Source organism: Lycorma delicatula, chromosome 7 (genome assembly GCF_047948215.1).
Source record: "Lycorma delicatula isolate Av1 chromosome 7, ASM4794821v1, whole genome shotgun sequence".
NCBI classification, from domain to species: domain Eukaryota; kingdom Metazoa; phylum Arthropoda; class Insecta; order Hemiptera; family Fulgoridae; genus Lycorma; species Lycorma delicatula.
Window position 1 is genome coordinate 33,141,514 of NC_134461.1, and position 27,868 is coordinate 33,169,381.

General features: G+C 29.7%; 2 protein-coding genes across 6 annotated transcripts in view; one reads left to right on the forward strand and one right to left on the reverse strand.

The window, feature by feature from the left end:
* The window catches only part of LOC142327911 (uncharacterized), a 70,076-nt gene that overhangs the window by 5,307 nt on the left and 36,901 nt on the right, over positions 1-27,868 (reverse strand). The window lies entirely within an intron of this gene.
* LOC142327805 (fatty acyl-CoA reductase wat-like) lies at positions 1,261-27,848 on the forward strand. The gene is made up of 8 exons (XM_075371141.1): positions 1,261-1,467; positions 5,853-6,092; positions 12,964-13,109; positions 15,117-15,226; positions 18,435-18,624; positions 20,521-20,769; positions 25,653-25,910; positions 27,501-27,848. Exons 1-8 carry the CDS (start codon positions 1,261-1,263, stop codon positions 27,826-27,828), a joined length of 1,728 nt encoding a protein of 575 aa, XP_075227256.1. The 3' UTR covers positions 27,829-27,848.

Genomic DNA, 27,868 nt, shown 5'->3' on the forward strand with positions numbered 1-27,868 from the left:
AAATAAAATTATATATACTTTTCATTTTAATTTAAAAGTTTTACAGGGATTAATAATTATTAATAAATCAATATATTTAAATTTTTAAAAAAATAGTTAAAAAATATATATGTAAATGAAGTTGGATTCGAACCGATGTGTGCATGATAACAGACTCAACACGTTCTCACTTACACCACATAACTACTTGAATGATGTGAAACAAAATTAATATATAAACTAATATAAAATGCTGATATGGATACCACAAAAAAAATGTGATGTAATTTGGTGTCCACTGTAATGCAATTGTGTAACTGTCCACTTTATTAAAGAAGGAGGACCATTCCTCACTTTCAAATTAAATAAGTTTAAATGAAGTGCAGCAAAAAATGTGTATATGTAATTTAATAGGCGTACAAGGAAGTCATGCTGTGTCCACATAAGATTTTTTTTTCACTTTGGTCTGGAATACATTTTCAAAGGATTGCATTTAAGTAAATGGATCTAGGTGTACTTTATGTAAGAATTTAAAAATATTAATTTGTACACCAAACCAAAGGTGAATTTTGTAACAATATTTTTATTAACGTTTATTATAATAAAATATTTATTATTGTGCTCTTTGAATCACAATTAATATGCAACCAAAAGAAGTCCAGAGTGATAATGTATCTCCTTGTAGTTCTTACTGTAAAAAAATATTTCAATTCAAAGATTTGGTTTTGTAAATTATCTTTTTATCTACTATTCAGTAAAATTTGTAGGATCATTTTGTATCTGTTTAATATTTTCTTAATTTTTAATTCCCTGATTTAAATTCATCTTCAACAACTGGTTGAGTAGAACATATGAATATAATATAAAATACAAAAACATGGTCATACAATTTTAGAATAACTTGGTGATTAAAAAAATAAAATATTTGTATTCCATGTAGTTTTCTTATAGTAAGTTTTTATAATTCTATTATCTTAAAAGTAAAGGTTGAAGTAATTTCCCAAAACTTGATTAATGTAATTGACAGAATTACCATTGCGTAAAGCCACAAAATAAAAAAAAACTCATTATTAATTAATAATTATATTTTTATTCATGTTTTAATTTTCAATTATCTTTCCTATTTAATAATGATATTCCAGTTTACAACAGAGTAATATAATCATTGTATTCCCATAATTATATTTAAATACAAATTATTATTAAAAAGTAAATTTAGTAAAATTTATTAAAAAGTAATTTAGTAAAACTTTTTATTTTCGTGGTATAACTGAATGCATCATGAACACCAGTTTATTAGACTCTCCAATACAACAATTTTATGGAGGAGAAACAATACTAATTACTGGGGGTACAGGATCTTTGGGCAAAGTTATCATAGAAAAGCTTATGAGATCTTGTCCAAATTTTCAAAAGTTATACTTAATAGTGCGACCAAAAAAAAACAAAGATGTAGAAGAACGAGTTAAGGAGCAATTTGATCATTTTGTAAGTACTTTTTTTTTTTAATTACAAGTTATATTGAAAATTGATTAACTTATTTAAACATCCTTTACTTGTTACTTTAGGTATATGAAGTGAACTTGAGTACATGTGAGTTACTCACTTTACAGGAATAATTATTTGTGTTTAGATCTACAAAATATTTACATGAAGAGTAATGTTTGCAGATTTTAAATTGTTAAAAGTGGTAAAGGACCCATTTTTAAATTCAATGAAAATTATTTTATCATAAGGCTCTTCGGATTGAAGAGTGGTTCAAATACTTTCGTACTTAAATTGGATAAAACGCAATAAAAAAAGAAAAGAAAGTAGTTCTGGTAATATAATATTTCAGCTTTTGTTAATTGTGAAGACTAGGGAGCGTAAGAGCTTAGGAGAGCAATAAGCTTTAACCATTTTTTTAAATAATTGTAAAACTTTTCTGTACGTAAAATACAGAAAAGATTATGGTTTTCTTGCAAACATTTAGGCTTTTTTTTATCTATATGTTGTTAATAATATTAGCATGATTGGTACCAAAGGGGCAAAATTCTGCGTGTATACAGGAGTTTGTAATTTATTTATGAAAAATCATTTTCATGGACTTACTTCTTATTTTTTTTACACTTTTTCTTTTGTTTACTGCTTTTGCAGGTATCTCTGCTTCATCAGATCATATAAAATTACACATGTTAGATTGAAAAACAATTCGTAAAATAGTAAAATAAATAAAATTGTGTTTATAATTTCAGCCACTGATATAAAGCTAGCTCTTCTGCTTCTATTACAATCTGTACAAACAATGAAACTATTGTTGCTACACCATAATTTGAATATATATTTAAATGTAACTTAAAAAAAAAATTAATAAAACATACCTACTTCCCTAATCCAATTATCATGTTTAAACTTTACTTAGTCATTAGTTTCGTTTTCGCTGCTTTTTTTATTATTTATATTTATTTAGAGTAAGAAATTAAAATTTATTGTTCTTATTTCTAATATTTGCATGTTATTTACATTTGAAAATATATTTTTATTGACTCTATTGCAATAACAAATTTAGAATACTGTTTATTAGATCTAGATGCTTCTAAATATTTCTGTAAACATTTTTTTAAATTTCTTTTTGTCATTCCTAAACAGAATTTTTTAGTTTTACTTTTCATTCTACATAACCTCCTGCTTATTTAAAATATTTGATTTGTTAATAATATTATCAAATTTTTATTATTTATTTAAAAACAATCCTAAAATTAGTTAAATGCATTTTGAATTATTTAATCAGGATAATATTATAATTTAGTGGCATATAAAAATTATTTGTTCTTTCTTATAAATCTATTTATTTTGTTATTATGTTAAAATTTTTAATTTCTTTTATGTTATAAACATTTGAAGTTGGTATGTATACATGGCATGACAGAGTTAACATTACATATAGAAAAAATGTGAACTAAAGACTTCTGAACCGCCCAGTTAACTCAACAGACATGTGATTACAAATACAGATGAGTTGCAAACATCAATTATAGATGTTAACTCATTGTAAATATGCAATCTTATTTTCTTTTACTACAACTAATAAATATAACAATATTATTAAAAATATTTTTTTTTTAATTTTATTTAATTTATCGATGAAGAAAAAAGTAGGTTTCAAATTACTTCATCCTACTAAACATTCAACAAAAAGAGTATGTGAAGTTAAGTTGGATGTGCAGTACGTTGGTGTTGATTTCAGTACTATGCTGATGAAGACCAAATCCAGCATTAATTTGGTCATGCAATCAATTATTAAGTTAAATTATTTATTGAACTCAATATTTTCTTCTAAATAGTTCACAAATTATGTTGTTTTTTCTTCTTTTTTTTATGGGTGTGTTGATTTATTTAATTGTTATTGGCAATATTGATTTTTTATGTACTCCGAGTCTTAAATTATTTTTATTCTTTTTGATGCTAATTTGAAGTCTGACGGAACTTTCCTTTTTTTCCTAAATATTACACACCAATTTGTATGATCTATCTATTGCCTCCTCATCTGTATTGTGCAATAATTCTATCCCAGAAGCATTTCTGCCATTCAAATCCTTTAATGCTCTCTTAAATTCAGATCTCAGTATTGTATCTCCCTTTTCATCCTCTTCAACTTCCTCTTCTTTCTCTATAACACCAGTTTCTAATTCATTTCCTCCATATAACTCTTCAGTATATTCCTCCCACCTATTGATCTTTTCTTTCATATTATAAATCAATATACCATCTTTGTTTAACTCATTATTAGATTTTAATTTATGTACCATAAATTTTTCCTTAACATTACTGTATGTGTATTCTACTTTACCAATGATCATTTCTCTTTCCACTTCTGAACACTTTACTTTAATCCACTCATATTGGCTAATTTTCACTTTCTTGTTTATAGTATTTCTTAATTGCAGTAGTAGGTTTATAGTACCTTCTTAATAGCTTCTTTCATTAATTACCTTTCTTAATACCTTCTTCACCACTAGCATTCTTATACTTTCTACATTCATCCATCAGATGCAATATATCCTTCTACCAGTTATTTGTTCCAACTAAGTTTGCTTATGCTGATTTAAGAATTTCATTTTTAACATTCTCCAATTCTTCTTCTAAATTTTCAACCTTACCTTTTTACTCAGACCTCTTGTGATGTCCTCAAAAATTTTCTTTACTTTCTCTTTCTCAAGCTTTTCTAAATTCCACCAATTCATTTGACATCTTTTCTTCATGTTTTTAAACCCCAATCTATATTTCATTATCACTAAATTATGGTTGCTGTCAATCTCTGAGCCAGGATAATATTTGCAGTTGACAAGTTGATTTCTAAATCTTTGTTTAACCATATAATCTATCTGATACCTTGCAGTATCACCTGGCATTTTCCACGAGTATATTCATCTATTATGATGTTTAAACTGGGTGTTGGCAATTGCTAAATTATACTTTTGCAAAACCCAATAAGTCTGTCCTCTCTTTCATTCCTTTTGTCCAGCTCGTATTCACCCACAATATATCCTTCCTTGCCTTTTCCAATACTTGCATTCCAATCTCCAACCATTATTAAATCTTCATCCCCTATTATGTATTTAATTGGTTCATCAATTTCTTCATATACACACTCTACCTCATCACTATCATGGGCACATGTAGATGTACAGACATTAACAATCATTTTCGGCTTAGATTTTGATTTTATCCTTATTACAATGATTCTATCACTATACATTTTGAAATACTCTACTCTCTTCCCTATCTTCTTGTTCATTAAAAACCAATCCGCCCTGCCCTTTAGTTGAAGATGAGTTAATTATTCTAAAATCACCTGACCAAAAGTCATTTTCCTCTTCCTACTCTTCCTCGCTAATTCCTACTACATCTACATTTTACCTATCAATTTCCCTCTTTAAATTTTCTAACTTACCAACCTTTTTTAGAATTCTAACATTCCACGCTCTGACTAGTAGAATTTTTTTTTAATTTTCTAGTGAAAAATTCCTTACTAGTCCTAACCCGGAGATCCGAACGGGGGACTAGTTTAACTCCGGAATACTTTACCAAGGAAGGTGCCTCCATCTTTGTTACATGAAAATGCAGAGAGCGACATTTTCCTGAAAAAAAAAAAGCTGTAGTTTTTCATTGCTTTCTGCTGCGCAATACTCAGAAGTTTGAGTGGTTTTGATATGGCCGTTTAAGTCCTCCTGACCTACCCCCTTAGCAACTACTGAAAGAGCTGCTGCTCTCTTTCAGGAATCATTCCTTAGTTTGGCTCTCAACAGATACCTTTGATATGGTTGCACTTTTGATCCAGCTCCTCTGTAACACTGATCACTCAAGCCCCCTCACCATCAGCAAGGTCTCGTGTGAATCATAGAGATAGAATTTTCATTAAAAAAATAATAATAAAAAAATAATATTTTTTTTAATATGGTGATGACTTTGTATAATTCTGTTTTAAAAACCTTATCCATTTCCAGTATAAAGTTATAAGTAATAGTAAAAATAAAGAAAAAAATTGTAAGAAAAGAAGATTTTTTTATTCAACAGCATATGCCTAAAGTCACTGAATAATAATTGTAAAGATTTGTATTCTCTGCCTAACTTAGCCGGGTAATAACATACTTTCTCTTATTTAAATACAAAAAAAAATTAAATTTTAATACATCTTGCATTTTCTATATCTTCCACATACTAAATATTGTTTCATAACAAAATTATAATAAAATTATTTCAATAACAGATGCAGGATGATTGTGTTTCCCTTTATTTTTACTAAAATTAAAAGTTAAATTTCAATTATTTTATCGAACAAAGAAAATGTATATATATATGTATTTTACAATCGTGTTTTTTATCTTTTACAGATCTTTTCAAAAGTGAATCCACTTTTGGTAGAAAAAGTTTCTTTTATTAATGGTGATTGTAGTAAACCTATGTTAGGCCTTTCAACTGCAGATCAAAAGGAGATTATAGAAAATGTAACTATAATTATTCATTCTGCTGCAACAATTAAATTTGATGAAAAAATCAAGAAGGCAGTATCTATTAATGTTATTGCTACAAGAGACTTGCTTATTTTATCAAATAAAATGAAACATTTAAAGGTAATATTGCAAATATAAATTAAAATTAAATTGTTTTAGTCTTACTTTCCCACTTTACTTACTTACTTTAATTTCAGTGGAAAAATCCAGCTGTATCTAGTATTAATGTAGATAACATGGAAACCTTTTTAAAAGAAGTTCTATAGGACCCAAAATATGAAGTAAATATTTTTTATAATTTCTCATACTTAATTCATTTTTCAAGTTATGGATTTCATTAAAAGTGATATATGATAGCTGTTGAGCAAGGGTTCAAATGGAATCTTTTTTTTTAAGTAATTGTACTATAAAAACAGTAAATTTTGATGATAAAAAAATTTGATCTTTGAATGCTGCATAATTCTTAGGGTTAAAAATGTCCTTTGATCAAGAGTGACAAATTGGACCTAACATTTTTTATGAACATTTTGTTTTTTTTCACAATTGTAATCTAAATAATTGATAATTAAGCAATAAACATTTAAAAACCCTATAGGATATTTGAAATAAAAATCTGTCAAAGTTATTGCTATAAAGGTTATCCAACCCTTTACCAAATTTTTGAATAGTTGTATTACTGACACAATGTAGTGATAAGTATAAGTAATAAGACACATTGAACATAAAAGGAAAGCTTTTCAAATATATATATATTTTTTTTGGAAGTTTTAGAAATGGTCAGCCGGAGACTGAGATTCAAAAAGATGAATTACGATGAATGAACTTTACACACAGCATGTTGACAATGTACATTCATTTGCTAAAACTTCATCACAATCTGTTGAATATTTCTCAAATAATATCCAACATGAACGCATGAGCCTAATTGAGAACCTGCTTGGTTTATGAAGTCAGTTAAAAATTAAATATTTATGATATAAAAAGGTGAATTTTAAAAGCTATACTGAAACTACAAGGTCAACTACATGAACATCATCAATAGTTGTTAATCTGTAAAGTGAAGTTTAAATAATATAAATCGTATGGGAAAAATCAGTAACAATACAACAACAATAATATAATATAATACAACAATAACAATACAACAATGATGTGAATACTACTTTTTTCCTTTCTATAAAGCACTTTGTGACTGTAATATAAAAAGCATGGTTGCTATTGTAATATTAATGCTACATACAATAATAAACACATTATTAGCATAATTTATAATTATTAATATTGTTAATTACTTAATTAACCTTTTTTAAACAGTTAATATATCTATTATATAATAATAAATATTAAACATTATGTAATAGTAAATTATTTTATAATGTATTATACAGTCTCCCATGAAGAAACTGTGAAACTTTCAGGACATATTCTACTGTTGAAAATAATGAAAAAAGGTTCATATATACAAAGGTCTGGAAACATATTGTTTTCAAGTTATGGCTAGCGAATATTTCACCCAGATTTTAGCTCTTCTAATAAAAAAAAGGGCCTATGTAATTTTTGGAATCCAGATTAAAGAGTAAGGTTGGTGATTTCTTATTATGTAATTTGTGCTGGGAAATAAGATAAAATAGGTTTCAGAAGTTTTTTTGTTTGGAGTACAATAGCTTCGTTAAATGTTTCTAATAAATTCATTAGATTAAGTAATAAAACTTGTAGAAAATTTGATTCTGAGAAAATTATGTAAATACCCAATGAAAACTTTTAAAAATCAGTTTCGTATTAAAGCAAAACAGACGAAAAATAGATAGAAAATTGTATTATTCTTTCTGTATCTATTAAACATCTTAATATAGCAGCAAAACAAAAAGAAAAAAAACGATGAACTTTGACAGAATAACAGACCTCTGTTACACTAATTGTTTGAAATTCCCTCCTTCACAACTTACACTGCATTCTGCTCAACATAAAATATTTCCGGTTGCTTTCTGTACATCTCAGACTTGTTTCGTGTAAATTCAATAGCATCTTGTATTTTAATAAGTTATTCTTATTTAGTATTAATTTTTTGTTAATAAAAAATATATATATTTCATATGGCCCCAAATGAAATAATCTAAGGGCATTAAGTCAGGTGATCGTGGTGGCCAACTGACAGGTCCACCACGTCTAATCCAGTTTAAGAAATTAGCATTCAAGTGATTTCTAATTACTAAATAAAAATGTGGGGCTGCATTATCATGCTGAAAAATCATTTGCAATCTAGTTTGTAAAGGTACATCCTCCAAAAAGCCGGCAAATTATTTTTCAAGAAATGAACGTATGTATCTCCTGTAAGGTTTTAAATGAAAACAAATAGTTCCAGAATTTTGTCATAAATAATTAATATCATACCAAACACTAATGAGAAATCTGATGTTGGAAACTAGTTTTCACAGCATCATGTGGATTGTCTTCGCTCTATAAATGACTATTTTTAGAATTGAAGACTGTTTCTCATAAAAGTGTAAATGATCATGCAGAAAACAAAACTGAATTTACCTTATAAGCATTGTCTAGAAATTAATGACAGAAATTTAAGTGCAGAGGTTAATCTGTTGGCTGTAAATTTTGAACCTTCTGCAGGCGGAAAGAATAAATATTTTCTTTAGGTAGGATGCCCCATACTTTGAATTTTGACAATCTAGAGTGGCATGAGATTCACTTTGTACTAGTGCCTGGACTATGCTGAATATTCTGAATCATATGTTGTTCATCACTAACACAATGATTTACTTGGCGTTCAACAGAAAGCGAACACAATGGAAATGACCTTTCGTTCATAAATGCCCATACACCGAACAATATTTAAAAAGAATGCTTTAAAAATAATCTTTATTAGATACAAAAAGAATATGATTTTTTGTCTATACTATAAATTTTTTTTTTGTTTATATTATAGATTTTTTTTCTATCTATATTATAGATTTTTTGTCTATATTATAAGAGAATGCATGGCCTTTGGCACACCGATTTGAACCATATTTTTCATCAGTTTTGCTTCAATGAAAAATCTATTTTTAACTTTTTTTATTTATTTTTTATAGCTGTATTTTCATTAATTTTCTACAAGAATTGTTACTCTATATTTCGCATTTAATAGTTATTTAACATAGCTATTGTACCACAAACCTAAAAAAAACTTATTTTTCGACATCAAATTTTGTGTTTTATATTGGATATCTTAAAAACTAATGGAGTTACAGTTTTGGGGCATGTTTTATACTTTTTCTCAGCTCAAATTACGTTAGAAACCATCAACTTTACTCCTTAATATGGTCCTACTTTTACTGCCTCCTTAGTAGAGCTTCTTTTTATTAGAAGAGCTGATATCCGGACGAAAGCTCTCGCTAGCACTCATTTGAAAATAAAGAGTTTCCAGACCTATATCTTTCTTTTAGTATTAGCCTCCGGAACCACTGTAAGGTATTATTTCAGAGGATGAATGAGAATGATATGTATGAATGTAAATGAAGTGTATTCTTGTACAGTCTCAGGTCTAACTATTCCTGAGATGTGTGGTTAATTGAAACCTAACCACCAAAGAACACCAGTATCCACGATCTAGTATTCAAATCCATATAAAAGTAACTGCCTGTACTAGAATTTGAAACTTAGAACTCTCGACTTCGAAATCAGCTGATTTACGATGACGAGTTCATCACTAGACCAACCCGGTTGGTTGGTCCAGACCTATGTTTGTATGAATTTTTTTTATTATTTTCACCTGTAAAACATTTCCTGACAGTTTCTCCGTTTCTTCGTGGGACACTCTGTATAAAACCAGAAATTAAAATTAAAAAATCTGATCTGGACACCACATGATTTCCTTGTACGCCTATTAAATTACATATACACATTTTTTACTGCAATTCATTAAAACTTATCTCATTTGAAAATTAGATACGATCCTCCAATTCTTTAATAAACTGGACAGTTACACAATTGCTAAAATATTAGTTGTTTTAACATCAAATATTTATAGTTATTAAATCAACAACCTTACCTGAAATATTAGGATAGTGTAAAAGTTCCTTTATTTGTTAATGTTTAAATGACTCACTTGAGGGGGGGAATGCACTGTTCTTGAATTACAAGGTCAAGAAGAAACTGGGTTCTCTGCTGCCTCGGTCCCCCAAAGTTCAGCAGTAATTTGGCAACCGGACGCATGACCTTTTCAGCCTTCGAGCAGGCCTCCAAGACGTGGGGGCCGAAACGCATCCTGGTGTCCATTCATATTCCAGGATATTTATCGCAGTCCTTAAAACTATCCTTTGCCCCTCAAGCACCATCTTCAATGTTGGTCTTCGCTTGGTTGTTATAATCACAACAATCTCCATCTTATCTAGAGAGTTAATCCGACTCTGGCTATTCAGGTTTTGATTGTTGTGTTTATTCCTGAACTTAGTTATTTTTAATAAATCCTAGAGCAACACTTATAATTCAATATTTATATATATTTTTTCAAACTGAAGTGAATACAGGATGCAGGGAAGCAGTGGAACTGATCTCTAATGAAATTATTTTATTATCTACTTCTGCCAGAGGAAATGTGTTAAAAAACAGTTTCTAAATCATAATATTAAATTTTTTTTAATTAAAAAAAATATTGGAATTTAAGGTACCTAGAAAAGGAATAACATTTTAATTTCCCACAATTTTCAGTTATTTTAGCTCCCATATCCAGAATCATTTTTTTATATGAATTATTTGAGTACTGGAATAATTTAATTTCTTGTTAGGCATGCAGTTAGTATAATGTTGTTTTATTTGTGAATGGAACAGCTGAGCTAGGGATCAGCAGATACTAGAAGAAATATGAGAACTTAACTCCTATTGAAAAGACATTATTCACGAGCCACTAGTTAAACCAGAAAAAATATTTTTACTGCCCTGTTATATTAAACTGGGATAAAAAAAATTATTTTTTAATTATGAAGAAGGGCAGTCAATAAATTTACAAAACTAAGAGAAACAAAAATTAAAGAGGGGATTTTTGTTTGCCCACAAATAAGGGAACTGGTCACACATGAACTTCTTTATGAATGATGTAGAACTGACTGCTTGGACAGCCTTTAAAGACAATTTCAAAATTTTATGGGTGTCTACAAATCATAAAACTACCAGGTTATTGTAAATAAACTGATAAATTCAGACAGTGTTACGGGAAGTAATAACATCACTAAAAGTAAATTTCCTGCAATCACATCTGGATTTCTTCCCGCCAAAACTAGTGGCAGAGAATGATGAACATAGTGAACATTTTCAACAATTATGAGGGTAATTCAATTATTATCCGCAATGTATTTATAAATTTTATTGCTATACAAATAGGAAACTTACATGTACATAATTTTTTAACATAGTTCCCTTGCATTTCAACGCCCTTGGTCCATCGATGCACAAGTTCCCTCATGCCCTCATAAAAGGTTTTCAGTTGAGCTACGAGCCAGGAATGCACCGCTTCTTTCACTGTTTCATCCAAGGTAAATCGACAGCCCCTTAATGCTTTGACGGTGCCTTAACAGACCAAACATGTGGTAGTCTGAAGGAGCAAGATCAGGACTATACGGAGGATGAGCCAGTACTTCAAAGTTGAGTTTCCGGAGCGTTTCCAGTGTGGGCAGCAGTATGTGGTGCAACAACACAACACATTTCAACAGCAGTTCTCGGCATTTGCTTCGAATTGCAGGCTTCAACTTGGCAGTAAGCATCTCACTGTAACGCCCACTGTTTATTGTTGTGCCCCTTTCCTCATAATGTTTCAGTACTGGGCCTTGTGAGTCCCAAAAACCGTAAGCATCAGTTTTCCTGCGGACGGTTGGGTCTGGAACGCTTTTTTTGCAGAGTGAATTTGTAACTTTCCATTCAATACTCTGCTGTTTACTCTCCGGCTCGTAATGATGGATCCATGTTTCGTCACCAGTGATGATTCTGTCTAAGAAGATGTCCCGTTCATTACCATAGTGATCCAAATGTTTTTGGCAGATGTCCAAGCGCGTTTGTTTATGCAACTGTGTGAGTTGTTTTGGGAACCATCTTGCACAGACTTTATGAAACCCAAGTCTGTTGTGGATGATTTTGTAGGCACAACCGTGACTAATTTGCAGACGATGTGCCACTTCATCAATAGTTACTCGTCTGTCTAAGAAAACCATGTCATGTGCACGCTCATTGTTTTTCTCATTTGTGGCGGTAAACGGTCGTCCGATTCCTTCGTCGTGCGTAACACTTGTGCGACCATTTTTGAATTTTTCAATCCATTCGTAGACTCCGTTGCGGTAACACACTGTTCCCGTACTGTACCAAAAGTCTTTGATGAATTTCGGCCCCTGATACACCTTCAGATCACAAAAAACAGATCTGTTTGCTCTTCTTTGGTGCAAACAGAAAGGGGAGCAGCTATGGTTAACGGCAGGACAGCGATAATGGAACTAGCCTAGCAGCATCAAACCTGCACAGACATAACAACAATTTTAAACCACGCATGCGTCATCTACGCAACACGACAGTACTACCAACATAAACAAAAATATAACTAAATTGCAGATAATAATTGACTTGCCCTCGTATTTCAGCTTTGAAAAACCGTTACAAAGGCAAATAGAGTCTTAATATGCTAGCTGATTTCTGGTGGACTTTAATCCAAGATGTACCTGAGGATACCTTTAAAAGGGGGACACAACATCATAATAATAATAATTATGATAAATTATATTAACTTTTATAGAATTTTAAAGTCGCATTTCTATTAAACTGATGGTGAATAAAATATACAATGCAAGAAAGGTATCACAATTGCAGAACATTTAGAAACTTTTATTTATGTATTACAACTACCATAATCATGGATAGTGTTTTTTTTTTTTATTTTAATCTAATTTTATTTCAGATTATAGATGTTATGTGCATATAAATAGAGATTTCATAAATATAATTAATTTTGCTGTTCCAGGCATTTGTACATATATCTACAGCTTTCTCAAACTGTCATTTAAGTAAGATCGAAGAAAAGGTTTATGAACCACCCATTGATTTAAAACAATTAATCACTATAACAGAATGCCTTGATGATCAGCAGTTGGATCTACTTACACCCATGTAATTATAATTATTGAAAATCTTATAACAGTGCATTAATTTTTTAAAACAAACTTTTATCTTTAGTAAGACATATTTACTGAGTGTATATTTAATGCACTATGTTCAAATTAAGTTAAATTGACAAACTAATCTATAATACTTGGTGGTATTAGCTTCATTATATGGGTACAACACTACTTGCAATCATCATAAAAATGATGTCAACTTTTCTTAATATTCCTGCTGATGTTATGAATGCTATAACCTGTAGCTGAATTAACAAGTATCATTGACAAACTAGTGTATTATACACATGTGATTATACTGGTACATATATAAATCTGCGTTTAATCTCTTTCATGAATATCAATATGGACAGTGGCTGGAATATAGCATTGCAACAGCATTATTAAAAGCACCTAATGATATTCATCTAGCAATGGATCAGTCACATATGACTTTCTCCTAATAATATTTAAAGCCTACGTTATGTTCATCAACTATAAATCCTCTAGCTTTCCTAGTATTGGATGAGATATCTTTTTCACTATATGTTCTTTGTCTCACCAGATTTGTCTGATGTTGCTAGCAATTTCTAAAAATTAGGGCTAATTCAACTTCGTTACATAGCGTTTACTTCATATTCATTATCTTGGATATTTTAAGCTAAATAATGAAATTCTGAACCATCATAGGAAACTATTACATAATCACAGACACATATAAATTTGTCACAATTAGGTAAGACAGAAGTATTAATATTAATGAAGAGTTCATATGTATTTATTTCATATATGTATTTATTTACTGCTGGTGCTTACTTCAGCTTTGTTTCTCATATTGGTACACAGACAATATCTCATCAGAACATTTTTTACTACTTTTTGTCTTCTTTTTAGTAGGTTTATTTTTTTTCTTTTTGAATATAAAAAAAAAAAAATCTAATTTTTTTGTTTCATTCAGTAGTAAAAATGATTAGTTTCTACATACAATGCAGTTCAAATTTACTTGTTATAACATTTCCTGTCTTGTTTCTTGTTAAGTTCAATTATTTCATTGATAAGTTTATAAACATGATCAATCACTTTCACAGGAGTGATATCAGCCTTGCTTATTCCCTTAGTAGACCTATTTTCTATGGAATGTGCTGGGTATTTTGCATCAAATCCAGTGTACATTACTTTAAAATGTTAATATAGTTAAAACTTAAGCAACATAGTTCATATCTGCGGTAAGTTTAGAAACTATAAATTTTGTTTAGTAGTCCACAATAATTATTGTGGACCGTGTTACAAACATACTCAACTGCCTTATAAAGTATATGCCTTAGCCTTATATATATAATATAGCCTTATATATGCCAATATGCCTTAGAAAGTTCATATTACTAATAGTACCATTTTTAGTGACTGCTTTACATACTTTAATAATCTGTTTGACAATACTGAATTAAAATAATCTTAATAATGAAGTTGTTAACAAGAAATTTTTATTAAGGTATCATCAATATCTACACAATCATCAACAGCAAAGGTTTGGTGTGCCAGCCTGATTTTAATGTATTTTTTTTATTACTTCTTTTCATGCCCTTATTTTATATAAATTCAGTAATCTGGTTCAGTATGTATAATGTAATTTTATTCAATTATTTCATTAATTTATAACAACCTATTAAATCATTATTTATTATTAACATTTACTCTTATTATTTCATTTTTATTAAATCTTACCACAGAAAGGTCATTATAAAAATGTAAAACTCTTGATGTAATGGATACAGTGTATGTATGAAGCTTCATAATTAAATAGTTACATCCAGCAATATTGATAAAGTGAATCCTGCAAATAGCTTAAAATGCATCTCATACATGTGTAAGGACCAAGTAAAGTTTAAAATGTAACTTTTAAATTAGAGTATATGCTTTCACGTGTGGTTGGCATCTCCTTGCAAATACTTACTGTTCAGATCTTCTAATGGAATGTGTTTAAATGTGTCTAAATTAAAAACTATACTTGCTATTTCAGATTGTTAGAGGACTGTCCAAATACATACATATATACCAAGAGGATTGCTGAAAGTCTTTTTAAACAATATGGTAAAGGGCTTCCTGTCATTATTGTAAGGCCCAGCATAAGTAAGTATTCTGTTCCTGGAACCTTCTGTATTAATTAATAAAAAATAATTAACAGAGTACAAAAAATTAAAATAGATTCTCAGTCTTCTTCAGAATACCAGCAGCTTATTATTTTTATAAAATCTGCTGGTGAATGGGCTGGGTTGGTGATTAGCACATAGCCTATGAATTGTTATGTAATGTTGCTGAATCCAAGTACAAATACAATTAAAGATGTAATTACTACTATCTACATTTGAATACATATGTTAATCTTTGATGAGTTGGCACTCAATTATTTTCAATGCCCAAAAACAATTGGCTGAGACTGGAAGTCATCAATCAAAATTCCAACAGATGAAGGAAACATGGAAATCAAGATAATTGTCCTACATACTTACAAATAACTCAATATCTACTGACTGTAGAACAACTGAATTATTGTTAAAATCTCTCCAGTGTATCCAGTCTAATCAGCATTAGAGAGATGCAGCAAGTGAAGAATTTTTATGATGTCATTTCTTTTTCTCTTTTTAATATACATTATTAATAAACTCACTGAAGATGACAGAATGCATTTAAACTGCAGAAAAATAATAGGTAATTGCTTTTTTCACAGTAAACCTGTGATGTGAATAAAGGAAAAAAGAGTTAAACTTAAAGTACCTAGTGGGAGAACAACTAACTTGAGCTAACTTGCTTTTAACTCACTTAAACAAGAATTATTAAGGAGATGCATTCTAACAAATTCCTAATCACGACTAGCAGACAATTAAACAGATTAAAAATTACATCATACCTAAGCTTTAAAACAACAGAAAAGTAAAAGAGAATAGTTAAAAGTGTGTACAATGAAAAATCTGAGGGGTAGTTACAAACATGTAAAAAATTGTGTTTAACAAAAGAAAAGAAGGAGGACTTAACCTTTTATTTGTGTTAGTAAGAGAAATGTTTAATCTAGAGATAGAATACTTGTCTACATAAAATATATCAATTTTTTAAAAAAACAGAACTAACAGGTTTTTAGGCATATTTTTTAAAGCACTGTTTAATAGAACTGAATATTTATTCACCAAAAATTTGAATGCAGTTTTAATTTCATCAAGTATTAAATATCTCAGTGCCACATATTTTATTTTAGTATTTAAATCTGATCAAAATAATAGGCCTATTAACAGAAACTAAAAAAGACATAATAAAAGTAAATTTTTTCTAAGAATATAAAATCTAAATAAATATTCACAATGTAACATAAAACTGTTTTTTTCTTATCTTTGTCAATGATGGTACATAATAACGTTTTTTTTTTAAATTATCAACATTTTTAAAAGGAAATCTGATCTAAATTAATTGAATGGAATTATAAATGAAGCTATAAATAAATTGTACAGAGTAATAATTATGTGATAGGGAGGCATCCAGTGATACTTTCCATATAAAGGTTTAAGCAAAATATAGTACAATAAAAAGTTTAACGAATAAAAATAAAACTAAGCATAACAAAGGACAACCAATTTGACAATTAACTTTTAAGAACAAAATAGTTATATGGTAAAATAACTTAACATGGGTAGAGAACAATAAAATTAAATAGTTAACAAAACAGAGCAAGCAATGTGTGATACCAAGGATTTCATTTGGACCTCCACCTAACATGGAAAAATCACATGAGAGAAAAGAGAAAAGAAGTAAATATCAAGCTTCACTATTATTCAAAACATTAACAGCCAGATGGTTTTTGTGCGTGTTAAGCATAAGTACAAACTTTGAACTTGGCCAGCGAATTTCTTCATGAACAGATGGCATCGCTAGATAATTGTGGATCTCCTTGTTTTGCAAACTATGCCGCTTCCAATATGTTCCTCAGAATTTGTTTTCGAACCTTTAGATGATGTAGATATTACTACTGCTTATCGTACCCCAAGCTTGTGTCCCATAGTCCCATATTGGCTTTAAAACCACCATATACAAAACACATTATGTTGTTATTTAATGATAACAACATAATGACCAATAATAACAACAATAGACCTTCTTCTAATAAGTTCAATCATCTAAGCTTGATATTTACTTCGTTTTTCTTTTCTCTCGTGTGATTTTTCCATGTCAGATGGAGGTCCAAATGAAATCCTTGGTATCATACGTTGTCCGAATGATGGATGTGAACTCCATTCAAGTAGACTCGTGGGCAAACTCTCCTCCTCATTGCAAACGTCACATGACTTGACTTTGCAGTATTGACATGTACCTTCTATTTGATTAGCCATTCACTGAGAAGGTCTAACTGCAATTGCAGTTGTACCAACACTACTGTTGGTGCCATAATCACCTTATCATCAGCAAAGGACACAAGAGTGAATGTTTAGAACATGATAAAAAAAATGTGTTTGATTTCAAACATGTCAGTTCATTTCTTATATGTCTATGAATTTATACATATTTAATATTGTTTGTGTTGAAATCTGGGCTTTTTTGTGTACTTATGAAGAATCTGAAATATTTCAGTTTTGCTAGATCTATAATTTGTATCTATGAAATGGTTAGGAAAAGTTGACTATATAGATACCAAAGGCTATTAAGCGTGGGTAATGGTAATTTTTTCTCTGTGTAATGCTTAACTTGAAACAAAACAAATAGTTTGTTTATATATGATTTTATTAGCATGATATAATTTATTTGTGCAGATAATGAAAACTAAAGGCTTATTTAATGAAGTATTTCTATATATAAAACTAATATCTAAAAAAAATGGCAGTATTAAATTTATTACAGAAACTATTAATAGAAGTCTAGTGATCATATATACTACAAATAAACTCTGCCAAATCAAAATCAGTCTTCTGGAAATCAGAAAATCCGCTCAACAATCTAAGATTTTGAGAGTTTTAATTTTTATGTGATACTATTTTCAAATTATTCAATGTTTAAATTCTACTGAATTAGAAATGAACAAAAAAAATCATCCCTGTATTGTGGGTTATTATGCCATTAGATAGTAGATAAATAATCCTTTGGATGATATTTGACCTGCTTAAGTGATTTCTAAATGTTTAAATTAAAGGAATAATCATTAGGGTCTTTATCTTAAATATTTTATCTGTTGAAATGGAATCAATTTAAATTAGTCTTTAAAAATGATTGAAAATAATTAAATAAAGATAAAAGTAAAATATGTTAATGAAATAAAAAAGTTAGCAGAATAAACATGTTTGTTTTTTGTATATTTCAGTTATAAGTTCAGATAAAGAACCTGTCCCAGGTTGGATTGACAGATTACATGGCGCTGCAGGAGTTTTTTGTGGATATTCAAATGGAACTTTAAGAATAATTGAATGTGATTCTCATGCTCTAGGTGAAGTAATACCAGTTGATATGGTAGCTAACATGGTAATTGCTTCAGTGTGGAATTTAAATTGCAGGTTGAGTTTTAAATTTTAATAAAAATTAAATGTGAAATATTTTAAATGATAACTGACTCATTTTTAATTTTTAAGAGCTTTTTGTTATTTATATCAAGACCTTTTTCTAAATACATATTTTTTTATCTATATCAGTGATATGTGAACTGCTGTCTTGCAGTACAGTGAAGCAAAAATTGTTCCAGGCATCTTTTTGAGTCGGAGAGACAATACACAGTGGAATGTGTTCAAAGATTTTATTAGATTTGAATTTTATATGTGTTCATTTGGTTATCAGAGTTACATGTTTGTAAATGTAATACTGGTTCAATCTTATTTAGAAATGACCGTTTGAAATTTGCAGAAAATGTTCTAAAGGTATAGATTTTTTTTTCGAATCTGTAGGCAAAAGGTTAGCTTTAAATTATGTCTGTTCATTTAGTATGAGATTTTCTCAGACATTATTTTAGCTACTATTTTAACTGTGGTTTTAAAATTTTTCAGTTTTTCTGTAGCATTCTCTTAATTTGTTTTAATTGCTGTCAGACTTCCTGGTCTTAACCAGCAAAGTTGAACTTTATGTTTTATCCAGACACATTGCTGCTAATTACATATAATAGGGAACTATATTCCCTATTACATTTGTTTTACATTATATTATATTTGTTTTTGGAATTTTAAGTTTAATTATTATAGTGATAATCAAGAGGAAGTACATATTTTTTCAAATTTAATGCACTTTTTTTCTGAAAAACATTTTTATGCAATCAGTGTTGATGAAAACTCAGTGTTCAAGATTCATGGGTTATGAAGGCATTTTGGTACAAATAAAGTTAAAAGTACATTAAATTTAACTACCATTTCTCTACAGTAGTTTCAATACCTTAAAAAAGTTAAGTCATGAATTCATTTTAAGATTTAAATTTGAGAAAAGCAGATTTCAGCATAAAACCTTTTTGTATATTATTATTCTTCTGAATCTTTAGTATAATTCTATATTCCCAGCAAGACATACAATCTGGCCTAAAAAATCAGAGTAATTTCCTGCAGAGAAATGTTGCAAAAGTAATGTTCTATCAATTTTGTAGAAGTTCAAATTTCTGGTATAAATGCCTATCAATTACATTTCATTGTTGTGTGTACATAAAAATTGTTGATTGATTGTTATTGGGTCTTCTCATATGATCTATGTAAGACAACACACAATCCAAGAAAGACTGAGTTTATAACTGTTAAACATACATATTATGTCACGTTAGGAACTCATTAGTAAAGAAAAAGCATAGGTTGTTAAAAAACTGAAAAATATTTTTTAGTCTCCTAAAAAAAAATTGTTTCAGATAATTGTAAAATTACTTGAGAATGATACTGTATTTTTATGGCTTTTCCTCAAGGTAAGCAGTAAAATATTTTTACTTGTACTAAAATTATCTTTGAGCAAATTAACACTGCTGTAAATGAAAATATACACCTATGAATTATTGAATTCTGAACAGTATGACAAAAAAATCCGGTCAAAATCTGAAACTTTAGCATTTTATATGAAAAGATTTTTTTACATATTAACAAATGTTGCAATTACATAAGATTTTATTTAACTAGTAATCCTTTATCTATTATTAGCCACACTTTCATTGCCCGTATAGTCTGAAAAGCATAACTTTTCAAACTTAGGCGAATTCTCCAGTGAGATGGCTTAAATTTTTAAATTTTATGTAATTTAATACTAGAGAAAAAGTGTTGTTGTTCATTGCAATCTATGTTTACATTATAAAGTGGGTAAGGATTTATTTGTAGTAATTTTGAGGGGGTATAATTACTGTAATACTAATGAGATGTTATTTATCTGGAATAAGCTAATATTACAGTAATTTTCTTGTATTGTCGTTGTAAAATTTAAAAAAAAATTTGTTACAGAAGAAAAAAGGAGAGTATTGAAGATCTACCAACATACAATATGGTTACAAGTACACAAAATCCAATCACGTGGCATAATTTTACTGTTCTTTCCAAAAGATTTTTGCCAATTTCCATCTTTGTCTATGCAATACCAATTCTTATTTTAGAAAAGAACAAAGTCAAATTTAGCATTTTTAACTTCTTTCTCCATTATCTACCGGCATTACTGATAGACACAATAGCACAAATTTTTGGTAAAGAAAAAAGGTAAGATTTTGTTTTTAATGATAATTTATCACAGGAAACTAGACCCAAGAGTGGCTAAAGTTTATTGCTTGATTAAACTTTTTTAAATATTGCTATTATCCACTTAAGAAAAAGCATCATGCCAGATGTTACGGTTTGAAGATTATTTCTTTGTAAATATTTGACCTTCAATAATTTTATCAGTCCACTGTAAGCCCTTAGAAATGTACTTTCACTTTGCATTTTGGCACATTTCTATTGACCACACTCTATTAATAAATATTTTACAGAAAAATCAGAAAATGAGGAGATTAGTTAGTTGCTGAGTGAACAAAATGTTTAATCAAAACAATTGGTACTGACGATTTTTTATCTCAGTACATTTTATTTATGTTAGATTATAACATTATCTTGGAAAAAATCTCTGATAAAAATTTACAAAAATATTAAATACAGGTGTGATGCACCAATATCCATACACACACATGCGCAGGGGGGGTTTGTGTGTTCAACTCAGGAAGACCTTTGTGATACACAAAGGTCTTTCTGAGATTCATAACCTCTTCTACTCATGAAAATAATGGAAACAGTTCATATAAAAACATATGTCCTAAAATGTTTTGTTTGTGAGTTACGGCTAGTGAAAGATTTCACTTGGATTTCACCTACCCTGGTGAAACAAAATCGAACTGAAATTTTAAAAGCATTTATTAAGAGACGGAATTAGAAAATTCTTATGGTTTATGACCAGAAAAATCATATTAAAAAGGTTCCAGGACTATATCTGCAGTACTTTTTCAGAAATCTGGGATGAAACCCATAAAATTGGGGTAAAAACCCTGTTTTTTATGTTTTACAAACAATAAAATTGTTAAATGGTAATAGACATTTAAAACCTTTTAACAAAATTTGTAGAGAATTTAATTCTGAAGAAATATTTTTAAGATAAGTTAAATAATATAAGAAAAGTTACAAAAATTTGAATTTTATTTAGAAAGAGTATATTGTATGCAAAACAAAAATACATTCTCATGAGGAATTAATTGTCCGTATTATAGATGTGAGTGAGCAACTCAAGGACAATCTTAATTCTTATTAAGATTAACAAACTGAATAACAAAAGCAATAGAGAAGCATTCTAAGAAAATGGCGGCCCTATTTTTGAACATTTATTATAATCTGCCTCCTCTATGAATCATGAGACCTTGCCGTTGGTGAGGGGGCTTGAGTGCTCAGGGATACAGAGTAGCTGGACCGAAGGTGCAACCATATCGGAGAGGTATCTGTTGAGAGCCAGACTAAGGAATGATTCCTGAAAGAGGGCAGCAGCTCTTTCAGTAGTTGTTAGGGGCGTAAGTCACAATGACTTAAACGGCCATATCAACATCACTCAGTCCTCTGAGTACTGCGCAGCTGAAAGCAATGGAAAACTACAGCTGTTTTTTTTTCCAAGAAAATGTGGCTCTGCATTTTCAAAAGCAATAATGGAGGCGCCTTCCTTGGTAAAATATTCCGGAGGTAAAATAGTCCCCCGTTCGGATCTCCGGGTGGGGACTACTAAGGAAGGGGTCACCAGAAAAGTAAAAAATAACATTCTACGAGTCGGAGCGTGGAATGTTAGAAGCTTAAAAAAGGTTGGTAGGCTAGAGAATTTAAAAAGGGAAATGGATAGGGTAAACGTGGATATAGTAGGAATTAGTGAGGTTCGGTGGGAAGAGGAAGGCGACTTTTGGTCGGGTGACTTTAGAGTAATTAACTCAGCGTAAAATAATGGGCAGGCAGGAGTAGGTTTCGTGATGAACAAGAAAATAGGGAGGAGAGTGGAGTATTTCAAGACGCATAGCGATAGAGTCATTGTAATAAGGATAAATTCAAAACCTAAACCGACAACGATTGTTAACGTCTATATGCCTACAAGCGCCCATGATGATGATGAGGTAGAATGTGTATACGAAGAGATTGATGAAGCAATTAAACACGTAAAAGGAGATGAAAATTTAATAATAGTTGGAGATTGGAATGCAAGCATTGGAAAAGGCAAGGAAGGAAATATAGTGGGTGAATACGGGCTGGGCAAAAGGAATGAAAGAGGGGACCGACTTATAGAGTTTTGCACAAAGTATAATTTAGTAATTGCCAACACCCAATTTAAAAATCATAATAGAAGAATATACACTTGGAAAAAGCCAGGCGATACTGCAAGGTATCAGATAGATTATATCATGGTTAAGCAAAGATTTAGAAATCAACTCGTGGACTGCAAAACTTACCCTGGAGCAGACATTGATAGCGACCATAATTTGGTGATAATAAAATGTAGATTGGGGTTTAAAAACCTGAAGAAAAGGTGTCAGATGAATCGGTGGAATTTAGAGAAGCTTGAGGAAGAGGAGGTAAAGAAGATTTTTGAGGAGGACATCGCAAGAGGTCTGAGTAAAAAAGATAAGATAGAAAATGTAGAAGAAGAATGGGAGAATGTTAAAAAGGAAATTCTTAAATCAGCAGAAGCAAACTTAGGCGGAATAAAGAGAACTGGTAGAAAACCTTGGGTTTCAGACGATATATTGCAGCTGATGGATGAACATAGAAAATATAAGAATGCTAGTGATGAAGAAAGTAAAAGGAACTATCGGCAATTAAGAAATGCTATAAACAGGAAGTGCAAACTGGCGAAAGAAGAGTGGATTAAAGAAAAGTGTTCAGAAGTGGAAAGAGAAATGAACATTGGTAAAATAGACGGAGCATACAGGAAAGTTAAGGAAAATTTTGGGGTACATAAATTAAAATCTAATAATGTGTTAAACAAAGATGGTACACCAATATATAATACGAAAGGTAAAGTCGATAGATGGGTAGAATATATTGAAGAGTTATACGGAGGAAATGAATTAGAAAATGGTTTTATAGAGGAAGAAGAGGAAGTTGAGGAGGATGAAATGGGAGAAACAATACTGAGATCTGAATTTAAGAGAGCATTAAAAGATTTAAATGGCAGAAAGGCTCCTGGAATAGACGGAATACCTGTAGAATTACTGCGCAGTGCAGGGGAGGAGGCAATTGATAGATTATACAAACTGGTGTGTAATATTTATGAAAAAGGGGAATTTCCGTCAGACTTCAAAAAAAGTGTTATAGTAATGATACCAAAGAAATCAGGGGCAGATAAATGTGAAGAATACAGAACAATTAGTTTAACTAGTCATGCATCAAAAATCTTAACTAGAATTCTATACAGAAGAATTGAGAGGAGAGTGGAGGAAGTGTTAGGAGAAGACCAATTTGGTTTCAGGAAAAGTATAGGGACAAGGGAAGCAATTTTAGGCCTCAGATTAATAGTAGAAGGAAGATTAAAGAAAAACAAACCAACATACTTGGCGTTTATAGACCTAGAAAAGGCATTCGATAACGTAGACTGGAATAAAATGTTCAGCATTTTAAAAAAATTAGGGTTCAAATACAGAGATAGAAGAACAATTGCTAACATGTACAGGAACCAAACAGCAACAGTAGCAATTGAAGAACATAAGAAAGAAGCCATAATAAGAAAGGGAGTCCGACAAGGATGTTCTCTATCTCCGTTACTTTTTAATCTTTACATGGAACTAGCAGTTAATGATGTTAAAGAACAATTTAGATTCGGAGTAACAGTACAAGGTGAAAAGATAAAGATGCTACGATTTGCTGATGATATAGTAATTCTAGCCGAGAATAAAAAGGATTTAGAAGAAACAATGAACGGCATAGATGAAGTCCTACGCAAGAACTATCGCATGAAAATAAACAAGAACAAAACAAAAGTAATGAAATGTAGTAGAAATAACAAAGATGGACCACTGAATGTGAAAATAGGAGGAGAAAAGATTATGGAGGTAGAAGAATTTTGTTATTTGGGAAGTAGAATTACTAAAGATGGACGAAGCAGGAGCGATATAAAATGCCGAATAGCACAAGCTAAACGAGCCTTCAGTAAGAAATATAAGTTGTTTACATCAAAAATTAATTTAAATGTCAGGAAAAGATTTTTGAAAGTGTATGTTTGGAGTGTCGCTTTATATGGAAGTGAAACTTGGACAATCGGAGTATCTGAGAAGAAAAGGTTAGAAGCTTTTGAAATGTGGTGCTATAGGAGAATGTTAAAAATCAGATGGGTGGATAAAGTGACAAATGAGGAGGTATTGCGACAAATAGATGAAGAAAGAAGCATTTTGAAAAATATAGTTAAAAGAAGAGACAGACTTATAGGCCACATACTAAGGCATCCTGGAATAGTCGCTTTAATTTTGGAAGGACAGGTAGAAGGGAAAAATTGTGTAGGCAGGCCACGTTTGGAATATGTAAAACAAATTGTTAGGGATGTAGGATGTAGAGGGTATACTGAAATGAAACGACTAGCACTAGATAGGGAATCTTGGAGAGCTGCATCAAACCAGTCAAAGGACTGAAGACAAAAAAAAAAAAATTATAATCTGGTTTGTACCGTACCTTAACTTTCCTTAACTTTTCACTGAAGTACTTCGCGAATTGTGCATCCTCAGTCATGATTGAAATAATTCAGTTATTATGTAATAAAATAAAAATACCAAAATAATGATAATTGCATAATTATTTATATGTGTGCTGCTATATGTTGCAGTATTTATAAGAACATCTTCCTCAAATACTTTCCAATGGCTATCAAATTGAAATTTTGTTTGTATTTATACATCTAATATTTTTCAAATATATTTAATTTTTTGTCATCTTTATTAATTTCTAATACTTCTAAATTTGTGTTAATATCATAAATAGAATGTTTATTAAATGTTTATGTATGTATTTATTTATAGCAGTCTTGGTGAATATTTTCACTAAAAAAAATTTGTGTTAAAAATGTTAACATTTTATTTTTGTTGGTATGCTTTCAGGCTGCTAAAAATATCAGAGAATATTGACAAATTTGTACAATTAATATCATATTTCACTACAAGACAATGGGATTTTTCTAACAAGAATACCCAAGATTTGTGGAAATCATTAGATCAAAATGACAAAGAAATATTTCCATTTAATGTTGAAGATATTAATTGGGAAGAATATTTTTATAATTATATGAGAGGAATAAGACAATATTTATTAAAAGACGATTTGTCAACTATTCCAGCTGCAAAGAAAAGGGCAAAGTGGTTAGTTTTTCTGAATCTTTTTTTCATAGGCATTACATTAGACGGTATTCTCTGTTTTTATTCTTCTGTGCTAATCTCAAAAATACTTATAACGTTCTTCATCATGTGATATCATTAAATAAATTTTATTGTTTTCAAATAATACTACTTCTAAAAAAGTACTGCTTTGAGAATGAGTTATTATTTTTTTTTATTTTATACTGTTATCAATTTTCCCAAACTGATCAGTGAATTTATACTAATGTCTATTTTCCCATATAGTTACTATACTCTACTCAACCTCATTAACCAAATTTGGAAGGATTACCAATAAACCTATTGGAATACTCCATTTCACAAGGTATAGCTCAACTTCTTTAAATTTGTTCATATTGTATTTTATGAACCTGCATCATTTACTTGTTATATAAATGATTTTAAAGTTTTTTTTTCCTTTCTAACCAATTCCTAGATGTATATTTGGTACTAGCAGACTTAATTTCTGCATAAATGCTTCTCTTAGCTGGTGCTAATCTGTTTTTATTATCTTGTTTACGTTCCCATTCCTTTGTGATTTTATCAATTAAATAAAACAATTCTCATAATTCTGATACATCACCTCTTTTCAAAATTGTTAATGTCTACCTTTATGTCAATCATAGTTTATTACTTATATTTTTTATAAAAATATTACCAGAATTTCTTTTAATTAATTTTTTATTTCCACTAAAACAACTATATCATTAGCTAAGTCCTTATTTTTTACCTATATTTATTAAACCTGCTTTTTCATTTCTTTTAAGTAGAAGTTAAGAAAAATCTTAGGTTGAGGTATTCTTGTCCTATTTCTTTCAGAATTAAATCTTGTAAATTTTCTCTTGCTATTATAACAGCAACTATCCTTCTACAAATTGAATATATTATTCATTAGCTACACTCCAATGGAATTTCAAATATCTCATTCCATTGGACATTATCAAAAGGGTTCTTAATATCTACAAATAAAGTGAGTAGTATATTTAGGCAGATTTATTCTTCTTTGTATGCCTTGGTTGATGTATAACAAATAACATATGGATTTTTATACAGATGATTAAAAATATGACTATATTTTTTTAATAAAATTGATTAGCTATTTTTTTAGAAAAATAGTTATTAAAAAATAAAGGAAAGTACTTTTGTACTTATACAATACACTATTATGAGGTTAAGGTCCAGTTAATCTACATTATTATGTGCACCATGGAGTAGTATTCAGTGAAATATGAATGCTTTTGTACACTGGTTCTCATTTTAAAAGTTCTGCAATATTAATTATTTAATAAATAAACACTATTAAAGTGTTTAATAAATCTCTGGATGTAGCAAAAGATGGGATCAATCGACGAATAGCAGATAGACTGTAGACTGATCCCAGAGATCAGAGATGGCTGAATGGTAAACATGGGGAACTGGGTATGGGTTGAACCAGTTCCTTAACAGTCACAGGTATTTTAAAGCATACCTGTGGGCATGGATGTTAAGACAATCTGTTTATAACAAAATAATAATAGTAGTAATAATAATACATAATTGTATCATCTCAATAACTTTTCTTTTTTTTTTTTTTAGGATATATTTGTCAAATTACATGTTATTAATATTCTTCATTTTTATATTTGGGTGCATAACATGGATTGCTGCTGGTTTCATTACAAACTTTGGTTCAATAATTGTAGCTTTAATTTATGATTATTTTATATACAGCTCAATGCATTTACATGTTATAAAAATGAAGCAAATAATGCAAGTTTCATTATCAGTTTTAATCGTGTACATTATTATAAAATATTTAGATAAATATAAGGGTGATGTACCAGTTCAATATATTTCTTTAAGAGGTGGGATGTTTATATTTGAAAACAATGATGATCTACATGATGAATACTTAGATGAGTAAAAGCACCATTTTATTCAAGATTTTTTTTTGCAATGTAAAG

Bases quoted from the DNA above. Each gene is read 5' to 3' on its own strand.
- LOC142327805 (XM_075371141.1), top strand. From the start codon at position 1,261: ATGAACACCAGTTTATTAGACTCTCCAATACAACAATTTTATGGAGGA. The intron at 6,093-12,963 runs GTAATATTGCAA...TTGCTGTTCCAG, and splicing joins ATAAAATGAAACATTTAAAG to GCATTTGTACATATATCTAC. The intron at 18,625-20,520 runs GTTGAGTTTTAA...AATTTGTTACAG, and splicing joins GTGTGGAATTTAAATTGCAG to AAGAAAAAAGGAGAGTATTG.